We start from the raw sequence: 25,852 nt of genomic DNA, 5'->3' as shown, positions 1-25,852 counted from the left end.
AGTGAGATTATAATTTTTTAACCTAAAACCCTGAATTTGAAGAAAAAATGATAATTGACATACAATTAAATGTAAATGTAAAACAAAAAATGAAAGGGAGAAATATGATGTAAGCGACACACATAATATTTCACAAAGAGCTGCTGTTACATAATTTATCACAATTAAAGAACAAAATAAAATAGTTTGGGTAAAAGAGTCATGAACCTCTGAAATCTGCTAAGATGCAACTCTTTTAAGAGATCTACACATCATCTGGTAACTAAACACCTGTATATGGATAACTGAGCAGTGTCACTGACAAGTAAGAGAGACAGGATTCCATGAAACTCATACCTCTATAGATTTATTTTCTTTTTTAAATAAGAAAAAGATCTCCAAAAGCGAGATCAGGAAATTCATCAAGAGAATAGTCAGTAACAAGTTTAACCAGCAAGGTATAGAAAATGCAGACAAAAAGTTTCAATCCACACACACTGTGGATGTAACGGACTTCACATACACACCACTGCAGAACAGAAAACCCATAAGGCACTGACCAGAATCAAATTTCAAAAGAATCAAAGGCAAAAATATGGAATGTTCAAGAGAAAAGCAATGCAACCCTGAAAAGAAACCCACTGCACAGTGCAAACAAGGAATTGACAGTGAGAAACAGTCATGTTAAATCCACACTAAATCCGGAATATATGCTCCAATTTAAGATCAACCTCAAAAGATGAGGGTTGAGTACTTTCACAAAGTGATAAAACTGAGTCACAGACAATTTAAACACACTGAAACAACCAAAAGAAGCCTAAATTATTTAGAAAACATACATTATTCAAATATTTCATTCACTTATAGCTGGTCTGACTAACTACTCGTTCTAACAGTTAACTATATGAAAGAAAAATCTGATCCTGAAGACACACCCTCACACACACACACGCACACATACAGAGTGATCGTAGTTACAGAGAACTATTTAAGCAACCAGACGGACCATTGAACATGATGGCCAAGGTAACATAAACTCCATTTTCAATATACAGAATAGCAGACTGAAAACATTAAGGTACAGTAAATGGTCCATAGTTCCTAAAGAAGAAAACAAAGCTCCTAGAAGAAAATAAAATATACATTTTTTAAAAATCGCATCTCATGTTAATTTGGCTTTTAGTTTCATTCACAGAAGATAAAACTTCAAAAAGGAAATATGCAATCGTGACATTACACTTTAGAACTTGCCATACAATTTACCATAGCAGCCACAAGGGGGTATACTTGTGCTGTTTTTCTATGCGACAGTACAAAACACAATATTCTGAAATGCCCTGTGTGCCCATCAAGGTCCGTTTTTAATGTGATGCCTGCTCAGTTTATTACACCAGACATTTCCTTTATTGCACCAGATTCAGCAAAATCTCACACAAAACAATAATGGAAGCTCATTAGGGTCTACGGATTCAGTGTTCCCGACGGACAACTAAAGGATCAAATCAAAGTGCCAACTGTCATCATGAACCCAAAAGGAATGTTATGTCTTAGGTAAAGGCATCAACTTTTCAAATGAGGAGGAAAGAGATTCTTCTCACTGCCAAATCACCTAAGTATTTGAGAGGTCCACTGAGAGGTCCACTGGGTTCCAGAAGACCAACCTACTTCTAGTCTTCATTCTCCTGACTCTGAGACGTCTGTTTAAGCTGGCGTGTGTGAATCAGAGGTCCCGCCAGGAGCTGCCCCTTTGGGTCAGCATGTAAATCTAAACCTCCTATGTCCCGCAGAAGATCCAGGTCAGCGTCTCCTCCGCCCTCAGGGTCCACGGCTCTGCGTCTCCTCTTAAGTTCCAGCCCTCCATCCTCTCTGTTCCTCTTTTCCTCTTTCTTCTCCTCTTCTGGTGGAATTATATTCTCCTTCAAGTCCCTGCCTCCTTTTTGCTTAGGCATTTGCAGGACTTCTACTTTGGGTGCATTATCATCCTTCTTTGCATTAATGACCTGCTGTAGTTTTTCTAGTTGTTCTTCCTGCACGAGTATTCTTTTCTCTTTCTCTGCACGCTCCATGATCTCTTTCTCAGTCTTCTCTCGTTCCTGTTTCAAACTCTCATCCTCGAGACTACCCTTGCCTGGCTGCACATGTCGGGCATCAATGACCCGCTGCAGCTGGTCTAGCCGCTCCTTCTGCTCCAACAATCTTTTCTCCTTCTCGGCCCGCTCCATGATCTCTTTATCCATCTTCTCTCTTTCAAGTTTTGATCTCTCTGCTTCAAGCCTTTCCTTCTCTAGCTGTTCCTTTTGCTGCCGCACCCGTTCTAGCTCCTGCTCACGTGCCAGTTCCTCTCGTCTTTCTCGTTCCTTCCGCTCCTTTTCGACACGCGCCTGTACCTCTTTCTCAATCCTTTCATTCTCCAGCTTTTCTTTCTCTATTCTCTCCTTCTCTGCCTCCAGTTGGGCCAATTTCTGCCTCACTCTCTCCTCCTCTTCTGCAAGAGAGCCAGGATCGATTTTGGGCAGTTCTGGTTCTCGAGAATGCAGAGGAACACCTCGGGCACCAACCTCTGGAGGTAATGCTCCATCGTGTCCTGCTTCATTTTTCAGCTCCTCCTCCTTGGGCATTTTAACCAATTCAAGGGCATTGTTGCGAAGACCACCTGCGACATGAGTCTCTTTTGCTTCTGGGACTTCAGGTACTGCGTCAGCTGCAGCTACATTCTCCACTTCACCTACACCCCCCCCCAAAAAAAGACATGATGTATTTGATTACTGCACTGCATGCAAGATCACTTCAGCAGAAAGCACCAACACTGGAAACACTAAAGGTTAATTGAAACATTTTATTTTTCACCACTTGACCAGAAAAACGTTCATCTTTTATGTCTAGACAAATTGTCTACGCTTGCTGACTCACCTGCTGCTACCTTTGGCTCAGCTTCTCCTTCCTTTACTTGATGGACCTCCTCATTCACATCTAACTGTTTTTCCTCATGGTCCACATGTCTTTTCTGCTGTTCTGCTGCCTTTGGTTCTTCTTCTACCTCCTTAATTTGGTGGATCTCCTTGTGTTGCTCCTCAATCACAGCCAGTAGTTTTTCTTGTTGGTCCAGAAGCCTTTTCTGCTGTTCCTGCTGCTCCTTAATTACCTGGAGCAGCACAGCATGGTCCAACTGGCCCTCTGAGGATCAGCCAAGCAGAAAAGAAAAAGAGAAGTTACAATGAATATATTGTAGGATGCATACAAGAGTGTAATTAACTGTGGTGAATCATACTTGTCAGTCTGAAGAAAATATTAGTGGTGCATATCCATAAAAATCTACAACCATGATGTTGTAGTTGGCCTGACACCTTTCTCACTATTTGTTAAGTTATGTTCAGTAGTGCTGTTCTGAGTTCCACAGGTTAACACTGGTAAGTATTTTAGGTGGTTTCTAGGATGTTTCTATGCACTAGTAGGGCATCGCTAAGTGTTTACTAAGAGATTGCTATGTTGTTTTGAGAAATGTGTAATACATTGCTCGGAAGTTGCTAGATAGTTGCTGAAGTGTTTCTATCCAGTTAGTAGGGAATTTCTATGTGGTTTCTAGTCAATATGACACCCTAACAACATCAACATGGGATTCTACCAAATAAATCACTTTGATCATCAAACAAGAGAAAGACTAGAGATGCCAATTAATACGAGATGGCTGTTCAGTTATGTTTCCAGAGCTATTGTATAGTACACAAACTAGAATATTGGTCAATGTATCATTGACACAGTTAACAGACTACTGGTTATTAACAGCTATAAGTATGGAAGGCTGTTTCAGCATAAAAACGTTCCAGCGTTACTCGTCGTAATTATATTTTTACTAGTAACAATTCCAATTAGAGAGCTCTACAATTCATTTATTACTAGTCATGTGACTCCATTGACCATTGATTTTTAATTATAGAGCTCTGTAATTCAATTGTTACTAGTAACAATTACAATTATAGAGCTCTCTAATTGAATTCTTACTAGTAACAATTACAATTATAGAGCTCTCTAATTGAATTCTTACTAGTAACAAATACAATTATAGAGCTCTCTAATTGAATTCTTACTAGTAACAATTTAATTACAGAGCTCTTCAATTGATTTATTACTAGTAAAAATACACATTAAAGATATGTGTAATTGCAGAGCTCTATAATTGAATTACAGAGCTCTCTAATCGTAATTGTTACTAGTAACAATTGAATTACAGAGCTCTCTAATCATAATTGTTACTAGTAACAATCCAATTAGAGAGCTCTGTAATTCAATTATAGAGCTCTATAATCAAATTGTTACTAGTAACAATTCAATTGTAGAGCACTCTAATCGCAGTTCTTACTAGTAATAATTAAATAATAGAGCTCTCTAATTCAATTGTTACTAGTAACAATCCAATTAGAGAGCTCTATAATTAAATTACAGAGCTCTCTAATTGAATTGTTACTAGTAAGAATTAAGTTACAGAGCTCCATAATTCAGTTCTTACTAGTAACAATTAGAATTAGAGAGCTCTGTAATTGCAATCTTACTAGTACAAATTGAATTACAGAGCTCTACAATAGCAATTCTTACTAGTAACAATTGCATTACAGAGCTCTGTATTCGGCGACATATCATTATGCTAATCGTGCCTTATGCATATTCAACTGGGGTATATAAACAGGCAGGCGGGAAACTTTGGCGCCCCCAGCCGACATGGACGAAGTACACGGTGGAGAGGCAGGGCAAGCAGTCTGCAATATCTGCGATTTGTAGCCAAAACATTTCAATTCAAACACAATACCATTTTAAAATCCCCAGGATGTCTCCTAATAAAATAAAAAGAGAAAATGCAGATAACACATTCATAAAAGAAATTATAGACATATTAGTGCTCTTAGTGCAAGTTGTTTAAAAACAATCTGGTGCTTCCTAATGTGGGACACTGAAAAGTCTATGATAAAAGTCCAAAATCTATGATAATGATGATAGTAATAGTAATGATAATAATAATAATGATATTGATAATAATAATGATCATAATAATAAAAGTTCTGAAAAGGCCAAAGTAAAGGCCAAAATCTATGATAATGATGATAGTAATAATAATGATAATGAAAATCGTCTAGTAATTCTCTTGGTTATGGATGGATTGATTGATAATTGAACATCACACACACACACACACACACACACACATACTAATGAGACGCGAGCACACACTCGCGTCTCATTGAGTGATGCCTGTCTGTGAGGCGGCCAATGCGTGTGAGAAGAATAGGGAATGGCCACTGTAAGTGGCTAAAATGTGTGGAGGGGGAGGGGCCTAGAGATAATCGAGCGCGCGTAAACATCTGTGGGAAGGAAACGGAGACAAATATCATCACAACCTGATATGTGCGTGCGTCTGAGCTATGAGCACCATTTTCGAGAAGACTGGCTGAAGGAATTCAGCTGGTTGAGGTACTTTAAACAGTCGAACAACTACATGAATTGCGATTATTGCAGCAGCTACCCCAGAACTGCGGGGAACACAGTGTTTGCAGATAGTGCAGGCTTTTCGCAGTCAAATCACAACACACTGATTAAACATTACCTCAGCCAAAAACATTAAATGATTATTCAAAATGCAACTCTATTGTCTGTTGCTTTTAAAAAATGAACGACTGTAAGTCAGAGCGCAGATGAGGCAGAGATAATATTACCCCTAATGTTTACATATATTTAAGTATTGTTTGTAACTGTGAAATGACCGAAAGGTTACTAAGCACTTTGTTACTAAGCACTTTTTTTTATTCTGAATGTATGGTATTTTGTTTACTATTTGTACTGTCATGACAGCGATGGTGCTGTCAGTTTACCTTGTTGTTGCATCTTCAAAAGTGCAGAATAAAATGTAACACTGAATTTGAAACAGCACATTGTAAATTCTTCATCTATTATTAAAGTATTTATTAGTAATACAGTGGAAATTAGTAGATTTGGTTAGCATGTTGATTTACGGTGTGCGCCCCTAAATTTTCTGGTTGTGCCCCTAAAAGTTTCTGTTGGGGGCCACTGTGCTCCTAGTGAAAAAATTTAGTCTGGAGCCCTGAACACATGCAACCACAACAGGCATAAGCTTATTTGAAGCAAAATATAAAATCTTGCAACCTGGAGAAAAAAAAAAAAATGAAAAAAAATTAGGCTAGATTTAACCTCGAGTCACAATTTATAAAAAAAGTTTAAGACTATTTGGCCTAATGTTTTCTATTTTACTAAACAACAAACACAATCATTCTATTATTGCATAACAATACTAAACACTGTAAATATTTAAAATTAATTTATACTCCTTAATATCAAGTTTGTCAAAAGGCTTTCATCTCAGGCATCATCTTAATTTTTCTTTAATGTGAACATGATTAATATTTTTGTAAAATATTTCAGGATACTTTAGAACCATGCTACAGGGCTTTTATTTTGAAACTCACTTTTGTAGGCGGGAAATCTGCAATCTGTTTTGCATCTCATGAATAGGAGTTTCTACTAGTAATAATACAATTATAGAGCTCTGTAATTAGAATTGTTACTAGTAAGAATTGAATTAAAGAGCTCTCTAATTCAGTTTTTACTAGTAACAATTACAATTAGAGAGCTCTATAATTCAGTTTTTACTAGTAACAATTGAATTAGAGAGCTCTCTAGTGGAATTGTAGAGCTCTGCAATTGTATTATTACTAGTAACAATTGAATTACAGAGCTCTGTAATTGAATTCTTACTAGTAATAAATGAATTGTAGAGCTCTCTAATTGGAATTGTTACTAGTAAAAACTGAATTATAGAGCTCTTTAATTCAGTTTTTACTAGTAAGAATACAATTGCAGAGCTCTATAATTCAATTAGAGAGCTCTACAATCATAATTGTTACTAGTAAAAATTGAATTATAGAGCTCTATAATTGTAATTGTTACTAGTACCAATTAAATTATAGAGCTCTTTAATTTAATTGTTACTAGTAAAAATATAATTAAGACGAGTAACGCTGGAACATTTTTATGCTGAAACGGCCTCCCATACTATAAGGGTTGAAGTGTGGGAGAGAATGACTGTTAAAAATAACAGCAAAGAAGACAGAGTGGAGTGAGAACAGCAGACAAAAGACACATCATCTCGTACCTGCAACAATCTTTTTAATCACTGTAGGAGGCAGGAGTCCGTGGCACAACAGAATGGCGGAGGAAGATAAGAAATCGAGAAACAAAAGAGAGAAAGACAGCAGACAAAGGGCAAGTGCCTTAATAAAAAAAACAAACCAGGTGAAAGAGAAAGAGATTTAAGATTTGGTGCATCTTTGCAGTATATCTGAGTGCAGCAATGCAATGTGACATTTCAGATGTTGGCCAGTTTGCTGAAAAAAAGTAAAACAAGCGTTTGGGGGAAAAAAGCAAGTTGTACAGTGCAAAAGACACTTTTAACTTTTTGCTAAAAGTTTTTAAAAGGTATACTGTAGGATATGTTTTATCATTACAAAACAGATCTGTCATTGGTGCTAATTGGTCAATACTGTGTTCTAGTCATGCAAAAATAAACAATATAATAAAAGTTATGACAGTTATGACAAGAAAATTGAATTGTATTGCTTGATTACCTATTACCAGTATTGTTCTGGTTAACTAAAACTATTAAAACTAATTTTCGGCATTTTGAAATAAAGCTGAAATAAAATAAAATATTAATGTTACATTAAGGAATGTTGTCTTGGCAATTAACAAAAATTTAAGATGAATTGAAACTGTAATAAAAATAAAGCTGAATAGAAAAGTTCAACTTAAACTAAAATTTAAACGAAAACTGAAAATATCAAAATAAAGTCAGTTCAAAACCGTCAAGCCAGGAGTGATGAAGTAGAACAGAACCAGGCAAAGAGAAGCAAAGATCGCATCAGTGAGCTCACCTTCCATCTTGTCCCCATCTGCATCCTTGTCCACCCCTCCATCCTTTTCATCTGGAACTTTCTGTTCCTTGTGCTCTTTCACTGGAGGAAGCAGTCAGTCATTGAATGAACAAATCATTACAGAGTGGAAAAGGTCACACGCTTGGAACTTATGATGTGCCATGTCATATCAACAGATTATGAATAAAAACAAAAGGTCAAAGATGATGTATACAAGCTACTTAAGAGTTTATCAGTCATGTACAATAAACATTTTCTTAAGATCTGAGTGGTTGCCAGAGTTGCTAAGCAGATGCTTTTGTGTTATCACTTACATTTTTCACCCTGGAGTTCAGGGGCTTTGTCCATCTCCTCTGGCTTCTTCTCTTGGGGTGCTTCATTCTCATTATGCTGTTCCTTCACTTCAGGCACTTCTGGTTCTTTATCCACCACCAAGGGCTCAACCTTCTTCAGATCCTCTGGATTTTTTGCCTTGTCCAACACTTCATTAACTGCATGCTGGTCCTGATCGACAGCCCTTTTCGCCATATCTTCTTTTTCTTTTGACTCCTCCTCTTTTACAGCTTCTGCCTCTTGTGCTTGCCCCGCCCCCTGCTCAGCAAGAAGCTCCTCCTCCTCGCCTGCAGGCAGTTTCTTTTCCTCCTCCACAACTACAGGTTGTTTATTTTCGTCCTCCAGTTCCTGCTGGTTTTTGATCTCTTCTATCTGAACTCTGTCATGAGGGTTGGGCGGCTCATGGCGATGGGCTTCCCCTTCTGGGACCGCAACACCTGTAGAAGAGAAGCCAGATCTCAAGAACTGCTCACATGCTCTCATCCATCACAAAACCATCTAAATTACACAGCTTTACCTGCATTACCTGCATTACCTGCTTCAGGGCGGTCCAGCTGAACCTTATTATCCTTATTGTTTTGCTCAGCCACTTCCACAGGTACTTTAATTTGAGGGGGCTCTGCTGCTGCCTTCTCTGCTGGCTGTTCAACCTCAATTGGTGGCCTATCTGGCTTCTCTCCTGGATCAGGTTCCAGTCTATTCTCTTGCACTAGAAACACACAGATTAAACATGTCAGTCACAATATACAATAATAAAATAATAATGTTAAGTCACTGTGCCTGGTGATAAAAATGTCAAATTTATCCCACACCTATGCTTCTCAACCCATGGGTACAGACAAACCAGAATCAAGCAAAATTATGTTAACAACACTGCACAGGTCTTCATTATGGCAGTGTAAAGATAACATTTAAAATCAACATGAAACGGCATACACAAGCTATTTTACTTTTATGATCTGATATTTTTGAGAGAAACAAGAATGGAAGGCAGATCTTGATTTTTCTTTTCTTTTTTTTTTTATCAGAAAATGTCTGAACTGTTAAAAGTAAGCATTTTATACCAGAAAACATCACTTCAGCTAGTTGGGTGGTGTCTCTAAAATATCAGTACAGAGTTTGGACACATCGTTCTCCTTTTTTAACATTTTAGAATTATAAAAAGTGTGACACTTGGCTGCTTTTTTATTTTTCTTATACAGTCCAACTTGTCAATTTTAATAGTTAGCTACAGTATGTAGAAATATATAGCTTTATATATAAATATTAGCTATAGTTGGCATTACTATAACCACAAGTGAAGAAATAATTATTGGAGAATGAAATTACCTACTTAAGTATTTAAAATAAAAATACTGTCTCTAAAAATAAAAACAAATACCAGTAGAGGGCAGCAAAGTATGAAAGACCAACAGGATAAGCGTTGGACCATATAAGCGATTTCTAATAGGGGTATGAGATGGATGCTCAGTACTACTTTCCATATAACCTTGCCACTTGTCCTGTTCAAACTAGCCTTTGAATATTTACAATGTCCACACCTTCCTTTAACCTGAGCCTGTAATGTACTACCATAACAGATAATCTACTGCACGACAGCATTTATGCATACGCAGAAAGAAGTTATACATTGCCAATGAGAAAGGATAACAGTTTTGATAAACGTTATCTATGAAAGCAAGAAAGAAACGGGGTTGAAAAGAAAGAAAGAGTGTAAAGAAAGGGGGTTGGGTGCACTTACAATCCTGAAAAGCAAAGCATGCATGTGTGTCCTCAGCTGTAAATGCACACCTCTACATGCCCGCGGGCCCCATGTTCCACTCACTTGAGCCCCATGTTTTCACACAGCTGCCCTCAAAAGCACGCCGTAAACAGGAAACAGGTGTGGAAGTGGGTGTCCGCTCAATGATAAATGCCAGTGTCAGTCAGCAGGAGGGAGTGAGAGGGAGAGGAAGGAGAAGTGGCAGAACAGAAAAGGAAAGGTAATGGTGGATAAAGTTGTTGGGACGATCCTGCTATCTACCTTTTATGAGCCTCTGTCCTGTATCAGCCTGTGTTGGAGGGAACACTGAGTTTCTGGCCTCTTCCAAATTTGGACACCCTTCGATCACCCTTTCCCCTTATCAGAGCCATAACGGGAAAAAGCCACCGCCCGTTTCACTGCTGCTCTGGGCCAGCGAGTGTTAAGGTTTGAAGGAGCGTCATTCAGGTCACTGATTCAAGAGAGGCCTCCTACTGGAGCTCATCATTTGCGCTTCTTCACGGTTCTTTCTCTTTTTGTCATTCATTTCACCTTGTCCCTTTCAGAATTTACTTTTCTATTTTGTGTCATGTCAACTGATAACTTTCTCCTCATAAATATAAAACATAGATTTACCTTGTACTTCAGGCAGTTCAGGGGCAATGAGGATGGGAGGCTTGTTCTCAGTTTTTGCAGGGACGTCAAGAGGGGGGTTTAATTTCTGTGGCTCGTTGGAGGAAATGGACACCATGGTGAAGGTACTGATGAGCAGGATGCCGAGACCAACCCACAGAACCAGCTTTAAAAAAGAAATGAAAGGAGAAAATAAAGAGAAAAGAAAGTTAGTGCTCTATGTTTGGTCCTCTAACCCAAAAAAACTTCAAAGTGGTGCAACTCCATAGATAATAATGAACAACAAAAGTCTCATGCACATGTTGCTATATGTAAAAAAAAAAAAAGCTGGAAATTATCACAATGTCAGCCAGTTAAATGCAATATTTAACAGATATTTATTAACGTATAAACTGATAATTTGACAGTTTTATGATGTTTATTAAAACTAGAGGTGGTAATTGTTTGAAATCACACTTTTCAATTCCTGGGGTCAGGACTGTCCACATTAAATCCAATTCTGATTCTCTCTTTTAAACATTTACCATTCACAAATGTTTATGCAACAAACAAAAATGTGCCCAAAACACACAGTTATTAAGAATATTCAATATTTCAAAGAGCTGCTGTTACATAATTTATTAATTTATCCCAATTAAGAACAAAATAAAATGGTTTGGGTCAAAGAGTCATCAACCTCCGAAATCTGCTAACATGTAACTCTTTTAAGAGATCTACACATCATCTGGTATGTTTTTCCTCCTTTGCTCACAGATACTCCACTGCTCATGCAGTGAAGCGTGCGCTCTTTAAACTGTCCCAGTGTTACAATACTCTCACAGTTGACTTTCACCTTTTTGTTTGAAAAACAAATCTATGATTTGATTCAAATCAGTAAACAATAGAATCAATTTCTCCCCATCCCCTCATTAAACTATTTCAAAATTCCTATAGAAATTCAATATGCAAAGGTGGCAAGGGTGTCGCTGGCATCCAATCTACAATAATGTCCTACAGTCACATCAATGGTGCCCCAAGCGCTGATAAAAATCTATTAAAGCAGGCCTCTCCCAGTTCCTCTGCCGCTGATCTGAGGTTATTCTTAGTGGAATGGTGGACCTGGACATGTCAGGCTGCTTGGCATGAGACAAGGCAGAGTGGCATCATCCGCTCATGCCAACACAAACATCTGCTATGCTCAATTTTACAAAAAGCTCTTATGGAATGGTCCTTGCCCAAATATCAGGAACGCCATCCATTTGGGTGGACTCCAGAGTTTGGGAAGTAACCCTGTGGGCAGAGACTCATAGGCATGGAAATGTGGCAAAGTTGGCACTAAAGAACAATGAACATAAGTATGTTGGCTGCTCGCAAACCACACAACATAAAAGTGATGAGGATGACATCAGCATGTGGTTACACATCATCTAAGATGAGACCTCAGTTGCTGTCACTCTCTAGTGAAAAAGTAAAGGCATCTGTAATTTGGGCAGGAGACGGAGGGGCACAGCCTGAGGCAAACTCCATTACAAAGAGAGAGGAGCAGCTGCATTTTCTCCCTGACACACAATTCCAGTGCATTCTTCTTCTTTCAGATCACATCAGATATCAAACAGACAAAATGTATGCACTCTCTTTATAGATTCTTTGCCCTTTTTGCTTTAAAGAACTACACTTCCATTCAAAACTTTGGGGTCAGTAAGATTCGTTTCTTACAAAAATTCTCTTATGCTTACCAAGGCTGCATTTATTTAAAGAAAACATTAAAATTATTAAAATAATATTACTAAAATAATAATAATAAAATATATATATATAAATATATATAAATATATATATATATATGTTTGTATGTAGGTGAGTAAAACATTGCTGGCCGGTGTGCTGTACCTGTGCAGTCCAGGCATTCTTCATGATCTTCTTGTAGATGAGAGCTGGACAGATGAAGCAGATCAGACTGCCCATGGTGGCTCCAGTCAGACCCAGGATGGTCTCCACTATGGCACACACACAAACATACTTATTTGCTATGTTACAAAACCAAAATAATGGTAAGGCTAATGAGCTAAATTACTTGGAAGAACAGACTGGTGTCAGAATTATGCAATTACGAATTATAATCATTCACTTCCAATTAATGCTAACAAATTCTTCTTGCAATCATTGGTCATAACACTTTTAAAATGTAATTTATTCTTGATAAATTACATGGAATTTCTAGCAGCCATTACCCCAGTCTTCAGTGTCACATGATTCTTCAGAAATCATTCTGAAATGCTGATTTGGTACTCAAGAAAAATCTCCTATGAAAAATCTCCTGAACTAACTTGATAACATGAACAGGTAAACTGATCTTATTTGTTTTTACTAGGCCTATATTTAAACTTAACTTGACACTCACTGTAAGTCACATGTAAAACACCATTTGAACAGTTTTAAAAATCACTGTGACACTGCAGCCTTAGGTGGCTATTTGCTTTAATATACAAAAAATAAAACAAGTAAGTGTACAAATCTATTCCAGCTTGCGCTATATTCAGACACAGCATTAGGAGGCAGTTCAAACCGGAAACAATTGCATAGGCAATCTACACCATCTCATCCCCTGAATCACCACATCCATCCTTCATCAGTCTTTCTCCCCAGACCGCTCCATCAAACGCTCCCCCTCATCCTTCTATCTGCCTCCTACCATCCTTCCTCCACGCTGCCCTTGTGTTGCAAGGGTGGGCAGTGGGCCCAGGGGGTGTTTTTCATCCTGAGAGCAGCCATATTGTTTTACTCAAATTTATGCCCTGCAGTGTCTGCTTCCCTATGGTTGGATTTGTGGCCGTGAGGACACAGGCCAGCGGAGTCGTCATGGAGGACAGAGCTACGCCTTTCCCCCATTCAATCGTCTCTGCGAGTCTCACCTTCCCTTCTCTATTAGTCTAATTGGGCCCACTGAGCCAAACGGAGCCCAAGCCAGCGACAGCCAATCTCCATGAAAATGAATAAAACATGGCCCACCCCACCATTACCTAAAACACACCTTTATCATCCTGTTCCACTGATAATGAATGGAAGATATAGAGAGGAAGGATAAGGAGTGACTGTAGGAGAGATATTTTAAAAGGAGAGATGAAGTGGGGTGTGACGTCATGGGGCTATTAGGAACCGAGTAAAACATATGTGCACACACAGACTTACCATTAGGAATCAGGATGCCGCCCAACATGGTGCCAAAAACAATGCAAAGAGTGATGCTCTTGAAGCGGAGGGGTGGCATGTACCCACCTGCAGCAAAGGTGCCATCCTTTTGCTGAAAAACAGAGACAAACAGAGCACTTTCACAAACTTGTTACTAGATTCCAGGCACACATGTTGCTCTCCAAGCCTCTGTTATGGCTGAACAAGTGAAATGCATGTAAGGATATTGGGTTTGGCATGTAAGCTTTATAAACCTCCCTCCGCTCTGTTGTCAAAATGCCAGATTTAACGACAGCATAAAACCCTTTGGCCGACCGCAAATCTAGCCATGATTCGAGCTGATTCAGCGTGGCAGCATTGGTGAGACAGCGAGCCAATGTCTTGGCTGGTTTATGGAGGAGATCTGGACCTTTTCTCATCAATCCAGCCCTTTTTATTTCCTCCTGAATCTCTCAGTGACCCAGCAGTCTGCTGTCCATTGAAGCTGGATCATGGGTGTCTGAGCGGTGGAAGGAGACTTTGGGACTCAAGGGATTTATACTGAGGAACAGAGCAGGCAAATGCATGCTGACTGAGACCAGACTTGGTCCTGACATCAGTCCTGTGTAAATATGTTAGGCTCAATGAAGTCTTTATTGAGTCCATTAAATTTAGCAAAATACTTCTGCAGCTGGTGCAGTTTATGTGCACCAGGTAGGAGACACCTGAGTTTGTCCAGACAATGTCCAAATGGTGCCAAATAAATGATTTTATACATGGACAAATAATTATGGTATGTTTAAAAAACAGGTATATTTTGTGAGTTAAATTGGTGGACAAACTGGGATGCTGTTGTTGATATGTACAACCAGTTCCAACCAGACACAGTACACATCACAGGGACTTTTGACAGTCCGGTCACAATTCTACTTCATAATAGATCAATCGAACTCTACACTGTACAGGAACTCAAACGTAAATGTTACATGCAGATTAGTGAAAAATGGTGTAGAAAAATGTATGTGTATACACACACACACACACACATATATATATATATATATATACAAAATAGATTGTTATATATGAAAATATATTGCTGTCTCTGTATTTTAGGAAGGAGGTGTTACCTGCTGCTCGAAGAGCATGGTGTTGATAGCCTGTCTGCAGGGCAGGATCATCATGGGAAAGCCCACAGCCACAGACATCATGAAGCCCACACGGATCATTTCCGTTACCAGGTTTGATGGAAAGTTCATCAGTACGTTCCCGGCAATGTTATCTGTGAAGCTCACATAACCAAAGAAGCCCACCTGGATGAATACAGCACAAAGTATAGTTAAGCATCTTATGAAGGACTCATAATTCAATTAAAGCCTAAATTTCAGATAAGAAATACATTTATCCTTTTCGGAGCACAAAAATAAATTTTTATGTTCAATAAAAAAATAATCAAAACATTTTTTTTGGCACTTCAGCACAGTCCCTGTTTAAATATATTCACTTCAATTTTTTATTAAAAAAGCTGGATCATAACTTTAATGTTTGTTTGGATGCAAACAAGGGGGAAAAATCTGCTACATTTACTTTCCACTTCAGTATGTGTTACGACTGAGCAATCAGATAATTTCATACTGAGTCACTTGATCCAGCTTGAAATGAACAGGACTAATACTACTTATGGCATCATACAGAAGCAACCCAACAGAAATCTATGTCTCTTTGATGACCTCTCAACACCTCCTGATTGAAATGATATTGTTTTTACGTGATGAAAAACAGCAAGCTGCTTTTCAAAGGTCTTTAAACCTTTAAATTGGACCCCTGAAGGCCCTCTCTACAGAGAAACAAAGCAGTGCCTTCCCTCTCAGACCTTACTGGCCTTGATCTATCCACAGAGGAAAAGGTTCCCTTCAGTAGCAACACCAGACAGAAGTCCTTGAGCCCGCCACAAAACTCCCTCTCTATTCTATGCTACAAATCCTCCCCTGATTCAATTCAGCTTTTGTTCAAAGAGAAAAAAGCAAAAAGATGATGAAATATAAAGTAGAATAGAAAGAACACTCCAAAAAAAAAAAAAATCTCGAGCAATATTATCTCTCAAGGTAACGTTTATACTCCAGCTTTCAGAGAAGAGAATGGGGACTGGAAACATTCTGATGATGTCTTAATTCACATTCCACACAACGTGGCCCTGAAAATATTTATGAAGGAATAAAAGAGAAACAGCATTAGATGTTGATGGAGCGTGTCGGTGCACGTGGGTCACATAAGAGTGTGCCAGTCAGTCTGACCCCATTGCTTGAGTTCTGTCTGTTCCTCTGAGCTCCGAAAGAGAACCGGGAGGACATTCCAGGGTATCAGTGTGCTCCCACCACACACAACAGGGGAAGGACAATCGGATATGGATCTAAGAGAGAGAACGTGAGCAGACAACAACTCTACCATCCTTGAATCATCAGTTCTTTACCGTGTATGAGGCACATGCTCCCAGGAGACAATAAGGACAGAGCAGCTGCAAGTGTTATACGTTTTTCTACTCACTACAGTGTGTATATATTAGAAAAAAAATTATACTATGAATAAAAAGTTTATGGTCGATTTTGGATGCTCACCATGCTTTTATGCTCACCAAGGCTGCATTTTGGACTAAATAATTAAGTATTTAACTAGTCACTTCAGTTGAAAAGGTAAAAACACTAAAATAAATTGAATAGTTATTGTATCAGCCTCAACAAGCTGCTGATAATCAGTAAGCAGTTGATGAACGGTCTCACACACTTACTGTGATGTAGAAGGTCGTGACCACGTTGAGCGAGGAGGTGAATATTGTGCTCATCCTCTTCACAGAGGGCTCATCCAGGCTGTCGTAAGTGGGCAATACTTGCCTGTGGAAGAAAAAGCTTTTTATATACATCAAGTTCAAGATGCATACATTAAAGTAGGTCAATAAAATTTTTAATTATGACATACTGTCGATTAGTACAGCTGAAAAATGTTTTTTGCAAAACCCAAAGCATTCTATCCAAGTATCACAATTCTAAAGGACACATTATTACAACAGATGTACAATTTGTGCAATGTCAGATTTATAGTAACATTATGACAAAATATAACATTATGTGAAATCACATAAATGCTTATGTATTGGTTAACTCAAACTGACCAGTCACAGTATAATCATTATTTAGCATTAGGACATACTGAACTGTGCGTTTGAGCTCTAGGGACATAAACATGCAAGAGAGCAAGAGAAGCAGGAATTTAATATAGAAAGGCCATCACTCATTTCAGACATACAAAAGACAAAATGGAGGGAGGGTGGGAAGGAGGGAGAGTCGAACTGGATGAAACGAGCACTGATAAAGGGTTCAGTATCACTGAGAAACAAAAAAAACAGCTACAAAAAGAGCAGAAAAAAAAAATCGATGTATGTCATCAGGACAACCAATAAAACCAGACGCCAGCAAAACATTAAATGGGGAATTTACAATGGCTATATATTAGCGACAAGTGCTAGTCAGACTTTAGCATGTTATAAAATTTCCTGGCAGTGTGGGCTTTTGTTCGGGCTCTCCTGCTCTCAGCTCTTGCAGACACAGTCGGAGCCCATTCCTGCTTTTATTAGGATATACAGTACCACGTTCTGGGCTTTTTAAGCCAATGCCTGATCTCAGACCAAAGGCCAGTCTGTCTCATAGCTGGAACTCACTCGCAATAAAACCAGAGCAGTGGGAAAGAGAGAGAGAGACGTCTATGTAGACTTCTACATTTTATGTGTATTTATTTTTTTCATTTTTCACTTATTTATTAAAACACAGCAACACCACAGTTTTTATATTGCTGAAGCATTCATTTTCCATTCAAACTCAGTCTGATGTTTGAAAATCTCCCACTGACTACCATTACAAAGTTTGGGGTCAGTACATTTTTTAAGAGACAAATTAATACTTTTATTCAGCAAGGATGCATTAAATTGACCAGAAGTAACAGACATTTATAATGTTACAAAACATTTAAATGCCATTTTTTATTTTCTATTCATCAGAGAATAAAAACTATATCATGGTTTCCACAAAAACATGTATAAGCTGTACAATCGTTTTCAACATTGATAGTGATAAGAAATGTTTCTGAAAATGCAGCTTTTTCATAATAAATTACACTTAAAATATAGAAAATTAGAAAACAGTTAAATTGTAATAATATTTTACAATAGTATTTTGAGCAAATATTTTTGATTCAAAAATATTTAAAGAGTCTTACCGATGCCAAACTTTTGAATGTTAACACACGTTTGCCATTTAAAATGTAATGGACGCATTCTAACATTTATTTGTATACTGTATTGCACAAATCTCTACAATTGTCTCCAGGATTCGGCTTAAAAAATGCTCATTTTGTTTGTCCAAGGAAACACTTATTTGCTGACACCATTTGCCACCCAACTGTTGATTCTCATACACAACTAGCAGAAAACAAGTCATTGTTGAGGCGCCATTTACCTAGAACCAAAGCGATGGTATTTCCCTCACAAACTACAAATCCGTTTTATAATTTCCTTCGGTTTAAGTTTTAGTCTTTCAAGTCCTTCCAAAAGCTTTTTGACAATACCTTTCATGTTGTCAGCCACGACATGGATGAAAAACAGAATTCCGATATACTACAACTAGAATTGCATTGATATACAAAATTCAGTGTCATAAGATGGAGAGAAATGACACCAGAAAAGCCATTCCTGATGAATAGAGAAAAAAAAAAGCTATTCCTGATGAAATTACAATGTGTGTGGAGGGGGAGGATCAGGGATGGTACAGTCCCACTCCAATTTCTCTACACCTCTACCAAGTGTTGACACAATAATTATTTTGTAATACTGCTAAAATGATCCCTTCATAACACCTAAAGCTGTGAACCAGTGACTTGATGCTGTTTAAGCTACCATGACATTTTTACGAAAGGAATAACACCATTATGGTGTTTACACATTGCAGTGGAATTTACAGTGGACCCAGAATGCAATGAACAGTATCTGTTCTCTTAGTCAAAAGAACAACCAGGTCAACTTCTAACTAAAGATTAAATTTGGCATTGAATAGAGTTTGCACTAAATGTACTAAAGTAATAAATGTAAATGGATGGGTAAAATGTAGGCGCTGACAGGAACTGTTTGTGGTCGGATTGGAGGTCATGTCGCACCGTCTCACTCTTCTAATGATTGGATGTAAGTGGCATTGTATGTCAATGCCGACCAAGAAGGCACAGCCAAATATCACTCATCACCCTTCATAGAAAGTGTGTGTGTGTGTGTGTGTGTGTGTGTGTGTGTGTGTGTGCGTGTGTGTGTGTGTAAAGGGGGAGTCACAGTAAGTTTCAAGAGCCACATTACCTCATCCACACCAGAATCCAACACTGACACCTCCTCCACCCCAACACCCTCACTCTCCAACACACACACATTTATGCTGGCATCTGCACACTCAGACACCTCAATTCTATTCACTTAATTAATAAATCTATTCACTATTAACACATTAATATCCAGACAGACACAAACAAAAGCACCAAGTTAAGGATAAAAAAGGGAACCTTCTATGTACATTTAACTGAGAGAATCGTGTGGATAAAAGCGTTTGTTTTTGTCACAAATTGATGTTTTTGTCTAAGAATATTTTACTAATATTTAAAACAATTTGAAATATTTCTTAATAAAATTAGCATATTAAAATGGCTAAAGGACAGAGTGACACTGGAAGATTGGATTCGTGGCTGCTGAAAATGTAGCTTTGTTGTCACAGGAATAAAGAAAAATAAAAATGTGAACGAATATGAAAATATTTAGTTTTCTCCATATTATGTTACTTTTATACTGTATTTTTGATCAAATAATTGTAGCTTTGACATAAAGACTTGTGTCAAAATTATTTAAAAATATTACCAACCCCAACACTTTGAAAGGTTGTGTATATATATATATATATATATATATATATATATATACACACATACACACGTATGTATGTATAAACATTTATTTGAAGGAATGTGAGAATATGTTTATATGAAAACACTTAATTTCCCTGGATGTACTTAGTTTAACTGTTTACAAAAAACAACAACATCAATTTGATAGATAATATTCAGTTCAACGAAGTAAAACTACAATAACCATATGCGTACTGTAAAGATTTTATGTATTGTGATGTGGCTATATTAAAACTACAGCGGAAATTATTTGCACAAAATTAAACTTAAAAAAGAAAAGAGAAGAGCTGAAGGAACTGGAAGTGGAAGATCATTGGACATTGATGAATGGTTTAATGTTGTGAAAGATAAGAAACAGAAAGAAGCGAGTCAATGACTCTCCCTGGCCAAATTTGAGATTATGTAACCAGGCAAACACTGAGATTACCAAACTCCCTGCATGGTTGGTATATTTGATCTAGCGAAAAGCAAAGGAAAGAAACATGAAATTAGGTCAAGATGGAGAAAAAGAATGTGATCTTTATCAAAGTGAATAAACACTGGACAAATGTCTCCCAGCAGTATCAAAGACCTGAAACAATGTTAACTATGAACTCAACATATCACAGCTTGAACATAATACAAATAAAGACTAGGTCAGTGCACAGTGGTTGAATTCATCAGGGGAAGATCCGGTCATGGTGAGCTCTTCACGGATGAACTATAATAAGGTGCAAAAACTCATCATTCCTTGTTTATGAATCATTAATGCTTGTATCGGAATGCACTGATATTTCAACTATGCAGATCTGACAAGCTGCCAACTGATCAAATAGATCAAGACGCCCTTGTGGGTCAGTCTAAGAGAATCCAAGCTATCCGAACAAATTAAAAAGGCAAAGAGGCTTTTCATGGTTGGGTAAAGTTCACTCATAAAAGAACCTCATTTTGTCATTATTCACTCACCTGTCATTCCAAACCTGTATGACCTTTCTACCAAAATGCTTTAACATGGCAAGTTTTAAATATGCACATGTGCAAAAGAGATTGTAAACTATGGCAGAAGACAGTGAATAAAAACTTAAATGTTGGTCTTTACCTTCTTAAATGAAAGTATATCATACAGGTTTGGAATGAAATGACTGTAATTAAATGATCACAGATTTTTCACTTTTGGGTCAACTTCACATTTAAGTAACAGAGTTAGTGTTAAGAATAGGATTTAAAAAAAAAAGTATACACAGAAGACAAAAAGTTAGACATTCCACGCAGGTTAGTGCCACACTCAACTAGATAAAGAATACAGTTACAGCATAAGCTGAGCAACTTCAAAATGTATCAGTCTACCAACAAGGGTCCATTTTCTCCGGGCAAACACACTTGTATTAGGTGCATTGGCTCTTGAATTCAAGGAATGCCATGATGTCATTTTGCACCAGGAAAATGGAGCCCTACATTAAGCCTAACTGGCCTTATTCAGGCGTCAGAAAGGAGGAGGGAGGCGGTGCAAGGATTCCGGAGTACTTACGACTGACAGGCAAATGCCATGCCACAGATAGGGATGCAGCGAAAGACGCCCTCCCACCGAACGTAAATGACGTTGTTCAGCCACTGGCCAGTGAGGAGGCCGTGTTTGAAGGAGGAGAGCACCATCTGTGGTGGAGGGGAGAGCGGGAGTATTACAGATCATCCCATAGGGACAGGGCAGAGGGAGAAGACGGACGACGAGAAGGGAAGTGATGATGCTGTGACAAGACCCTTAGACTGACAATGAAGAGTACACGGAGAACCTGCAATCTTTTTTTTTTAGGGATAGTTCACCCTAAAATCTTAATTCTGTCATCTTTTACTCACCTTAATGTTTATATTCCAAACCTGTATGCCTTTATTTTGGCATAGAACACAAAATTTAACATTATGGACAAAGTGCTGGACACTCTTTTCAGATACTTGAGAAAAAAAAAATTAAATAAATAGAGAGACACTGATTTCAAAGTATCATAAAAATGATCCATATGATTATTTTCCAAACCTTCTCAAACTACACTATCATACAAAATTTTTGAGTCAGCAAGATATTCTCATAAGTTGTCTCTCATGCTCACAAAGGCTGCATTTATTTGATCAAAAACACTAAAAAATATTTTGGGAATAATGTTATAATAATTTGAAATAACTGTTTTCTATATGAAATGACTTTACTGTCACTTTTGATCAATTTAATGCATGCCTGCTAAATAAAAGAAAAAAAAACTGGCCCCAAACTTTTGATGTGTACTATAAATGATAAATTCACTTTTGAGTGAACTACTCCTTCAAGGAGATAAACAAAGAAAATAATTTGTCAACTAAAGGAGCAAAAACAAATCATACTGATCAGCTTCCACACATATTTTTCAATGCCAGTTCATCTCTACAGGACATCGAAACTTTGCAGCTGCATGTGAAAAAATATTAAAGGGTAAAATATGACTGCTGCACATGTTTGCAGCTTGCCACTTTTCCTTCAAAATCTACAGCGACAGACCGTGTAACCATCAGAAACACCACCAATCCCAACCCTATCAGATCTGCTTACCCAGTCGTAGGGATTCCAGCTGGAGTATATCAGAGCACGCTGGGTATTACCAAAGTCGAGACAACGCTGATGACACAACATATATATATATTCTGCCACCAAGACACAAACTCACACACTCTCACTCACACAAAAATACCCTGAACCAGATGGCACCGACAAACAGAGCTTTGGATTGAATGAAGGTGGACAGAGGAAGGGGATTTTGGGTAATGTAGTTGAATCCATGGCAGTGGTATGATCCGTTCTCTGGGGCGGATTACTTACGGGTGGCAGCAGAAGGTGGTGGCGATAATTGGCAGACACTGTATGACACCCTTGAAGCGCCACAGATGTACTTGCTCCACCCAGGAGCCACTGATTATTCCGTAACGCAGAGAGGACAACACTATCTATAGGCCGCCAAGTCAGAGCATCAGATGGTTGGTTGGAAGTCAGCATCAGGAAAGGGGTCGGGGCAGCGGTTTAGATGGGGGCAGAGGGAAAACATAATTAGATGGTAGAATGCTAGACTAAGAAATGGGTTGGGGGAAAAAATATCCAATTGAGCTGGATAAAAGGTATACAAACTGCATGTTGTGCACTCAGTGCAATGCACTAAAAAACTTAAATTAAATTCAAGTCTTCAATGTAAATGTCTCTGGAAATATTAGATATTCAGATATTCAGTCACTAAATCTGGACTACTAGTAGAAATACTTCTATTGTATTATTGATTGATTGACTGACTGATTGATTGATTGCAATTTTATTACAAAATTGCGTTATCAGCATAACAGTTTCAGTGAAAACTTCACAAGTTTATGTAAAATCTGAGTTCTCCAGATTTTAGAATGTTCCAGAGAGTCTTGTGCTGCAATGGAACACTTGACTGTATGGAGTTTACATTATTAGTATCTTAAGTTCACAAATTTCATAAGTGACGTAGAAATACTGCAGAACCTAAAATATGTCTTAATCATTCTTTTATTTACATTTTTAAAACGTAAAAAAATAAATAAAATAAAATTCAATATGGGCTCAGCATTCTGAACCCATTGAATATAACCTGAACAAAAAAATATTTTAAAGACTTAATTTTAAGTCTGAACTTTACTTAAAAGCTCTGTGTTTTGAAATGTTTTGTAATGGTTCTCTTCAGTTCTTTAAGAACTTGCACTTCACTTTTACAGATTTAGAACAAGAAACATTGAACAATCTGCATTCATGGTGATGCACATTGTATTCACAAAATGAACAGCCAATCACCACATTACACTCTTCAAAAGGAACAAAAAATTGGCAAATTTCATTAAAAAAAAGGATGGAATTCCATACATACTTAATACACTGCATCAATGAAGTGACTTGAAGAGAAAAACATGACCTTAAAGCAACCATAACAGCTGTAATCTGAAGTGTTTGAAATTCATGTTGAAGTGCATTAATACACTTTACCAAACTTTTTAATGTCATTTAATATACTCTGATATATACAAAAAATACAATTACATCATCATACCAATGGTATAGTGAATATGTGTATATATAAAAAAAAATTGCCTACACCTGAATGAGAGTGTGCTGATGCAGTTAGAGTTTGGAACTGTGGAAAGGGGAACGACTCACCGTGAACATGAAGAGTGTGTAGAACATAAGTGCCATGGCTGAAAATGACTGGATTGATGACATCATGTTCCTTTGCAAGCTGAGTGGCAGCACAATGAACAGCGACACTGCAATCAGTAACAAGATACGGAAGCTACGCGTCACCTGAAGGAGCAAAAGAAAAAGCAGTTGGTGGATAATATATCTATCTGTCTACATGTGTGTATATATATATTTTTCCTGTACAGTAATATATGACTAATATTTTCTCTGTTGTACTTATTGCATAACTATATATATATATATATATATATATATATGGAGTATATATATATATATATATATATGGAGTATATATATATATATATATATATATATATATATATATATATATGGAGTATATATATATATATATATATATATTACTGTACAGGAAAAATTGGCAAACTGTTTATTTATTTGTCACTTGGCCAGTATCTTTATTTTTATTTAATTTACCATCAGCATTGTGACAAGTCATGTTTTTGAGATTGGTCTTGTTAAACAAAAATATATCTCATCTTGCATTAGTGACAAAATGAGCTATGTTGTTTGACAGAATTATACAGCAAAAAAAAGATACTGGCCTTTGATTTTATCATTTCAGAATGTTTGTGATCAAGGTCAGTTATGGGAACTGCTTATCATCTATCAATTTGGAAGAAATGTTAGATTAACAAAAGGGTTTAACATAATTTTAGTCACATGAAAACCTAAAAGCTTGTTTTTTACCTCCAGCCCAAGCAGCTGAGCAAAGAAGTTGGACCCCAGATCTGCGATGACGACATAGAAAGCAATACATGTCCCCAACATCAGGCCAATCATGCTGAAAACAGAGAGAAGATATAAGTAGATAATACAAGGAATAAGAGCTTATCTCATTACTTATTTCATTGAAGTTGAATCTCCATAAAGTCGTCTTACCTTAATTCCACAAGTGCCTTGCCTGGTTTTCCATAAGCATGAAAAGCTGGGAAGGAAGAGAGAAAGAAAAAGGCTTCTTGCTAAATTGTCTTGTAAAATTATTGTTTTTTTATTATTATTATTTTACCACTTCCACAAAAAGGGTTGTACATTTTCCTCTTGATTAGAATTGTCTGTCTTATGAGAAAAATACAGATGTTGCAATCTGGTCACCTAATTTAATTAACAATATAATTAATTAATTATTTCACTGTAATCCACACTGAGGATGCTTTAACCATTATCATAATGATGGAAACTGATTAAACCTCTTAGTGTGTCTGTTGTTTTCAGTCACTCTCACCTAGTCCAGCGTAAGTCCTGCGTTTGGTGTTACTAGCCGAGTGGACTAGAAACATGCAGGACTGGTGGGTCATCCACGAACAGAAGAACAACAACAATGTGCCCAACATGATTCCACACTGCAGAGAGGATGGGAAAAGAAAATAGCTCTAAAATTAATAGTTAAATACACATGTCCTATATGTTTATATTCCAGCAAAGTTACATGCTTTTACTGATTCTTGTAAAAAACAGAGTGGATAAACTAAAATGGAAGCTTATCAATTTCTGAATCACTTCATTCACTCAGTTAATAGATTATTAATCAGAAAAGTCATGTGTAAACAACTCCAAGTCCGTATGGCAGATTTCAACATATAGAATCCTGCTAAAAGCATACAAAACAACACAGCACACATTCCCATAAGCTCTAACCATGCATTTACCTGTTTGAAGCAGAAGGGCATCGTCAAGACACTCACACCCACAATGCTGTTTACAACGTTCATGATCAGACCCCAATTTGACACAGTCATTTTGGCTCTTTGACAGCTGAGATCTCTCAAATATCCAGATGGGTGTGTGTGGTGCTTCCACACTGGCCTAAGGTTTAATTGAGATAAGTGGGTTGATGTAGCTGTCCTTCAACTGGTTTTATGATGCTCTGTGGAG

At 37.4% G+C, this 25,852-nt stretch overlaps 1 protein-coding gene across 1 annotated transcript; it reads right to left on the bottom strand.

The window, feature by feature from the left end:
- Positions 1-328: 328 nt before the first annotated feature.
- Positions 329-25,852, bottom strand: LOC132120992 (putative sodium-coupled neutral amino acid transporter 10). Its single transcript, XM_059530196.1, has 17 exons — positions 25,627-25,852; positions 25,203-25,320; positions 24,860-24,905; positions 24,668-24,761; positions 23,918-24,061; positions 21,260-21,384; positions 16,553-16,655; positions 14,898-15,080; positions 13,789-13,900; positions 12,490-12,596; positions 10,624-10,786; positions 8,782-8,955; positions 8,228-8,683; positions 7,914-7,994; positions 7,136-7,156; positions 2,876-3,153; positions 329-2,711 (listed from the first exon to the last, which is right to left on the bottom strand). The coding sequence occupies exons 1-17, from the start codon at positions 25,714-25,716 to the stop codon at positions 1,647-1,649; spliced, it is 3,360 nt and encodes a 1,119-aa protein (XP_059386179.1). The 5' UTR covers positions 25,717-25,852; the 3' UTR covers positions 329-1,646.

The sequence above is a fragment of the Carassius carassius genome, chromosome 39, assembly GCF_963082965.1.
Source record: "Carassius carassius chromosome 39, fCarCar2.1, whole genome shotgun sequence".
NCBI lineage: Eukaryota > Metazoa > Chordata > Actinopteri > Cypriniformes > Cyprinidae > Carassius > Carassius carassius.
Note: the sequence above shows the minus strand (reverse complement) of the source record. Positions and strands in the feature narration are given on the sequence as shown.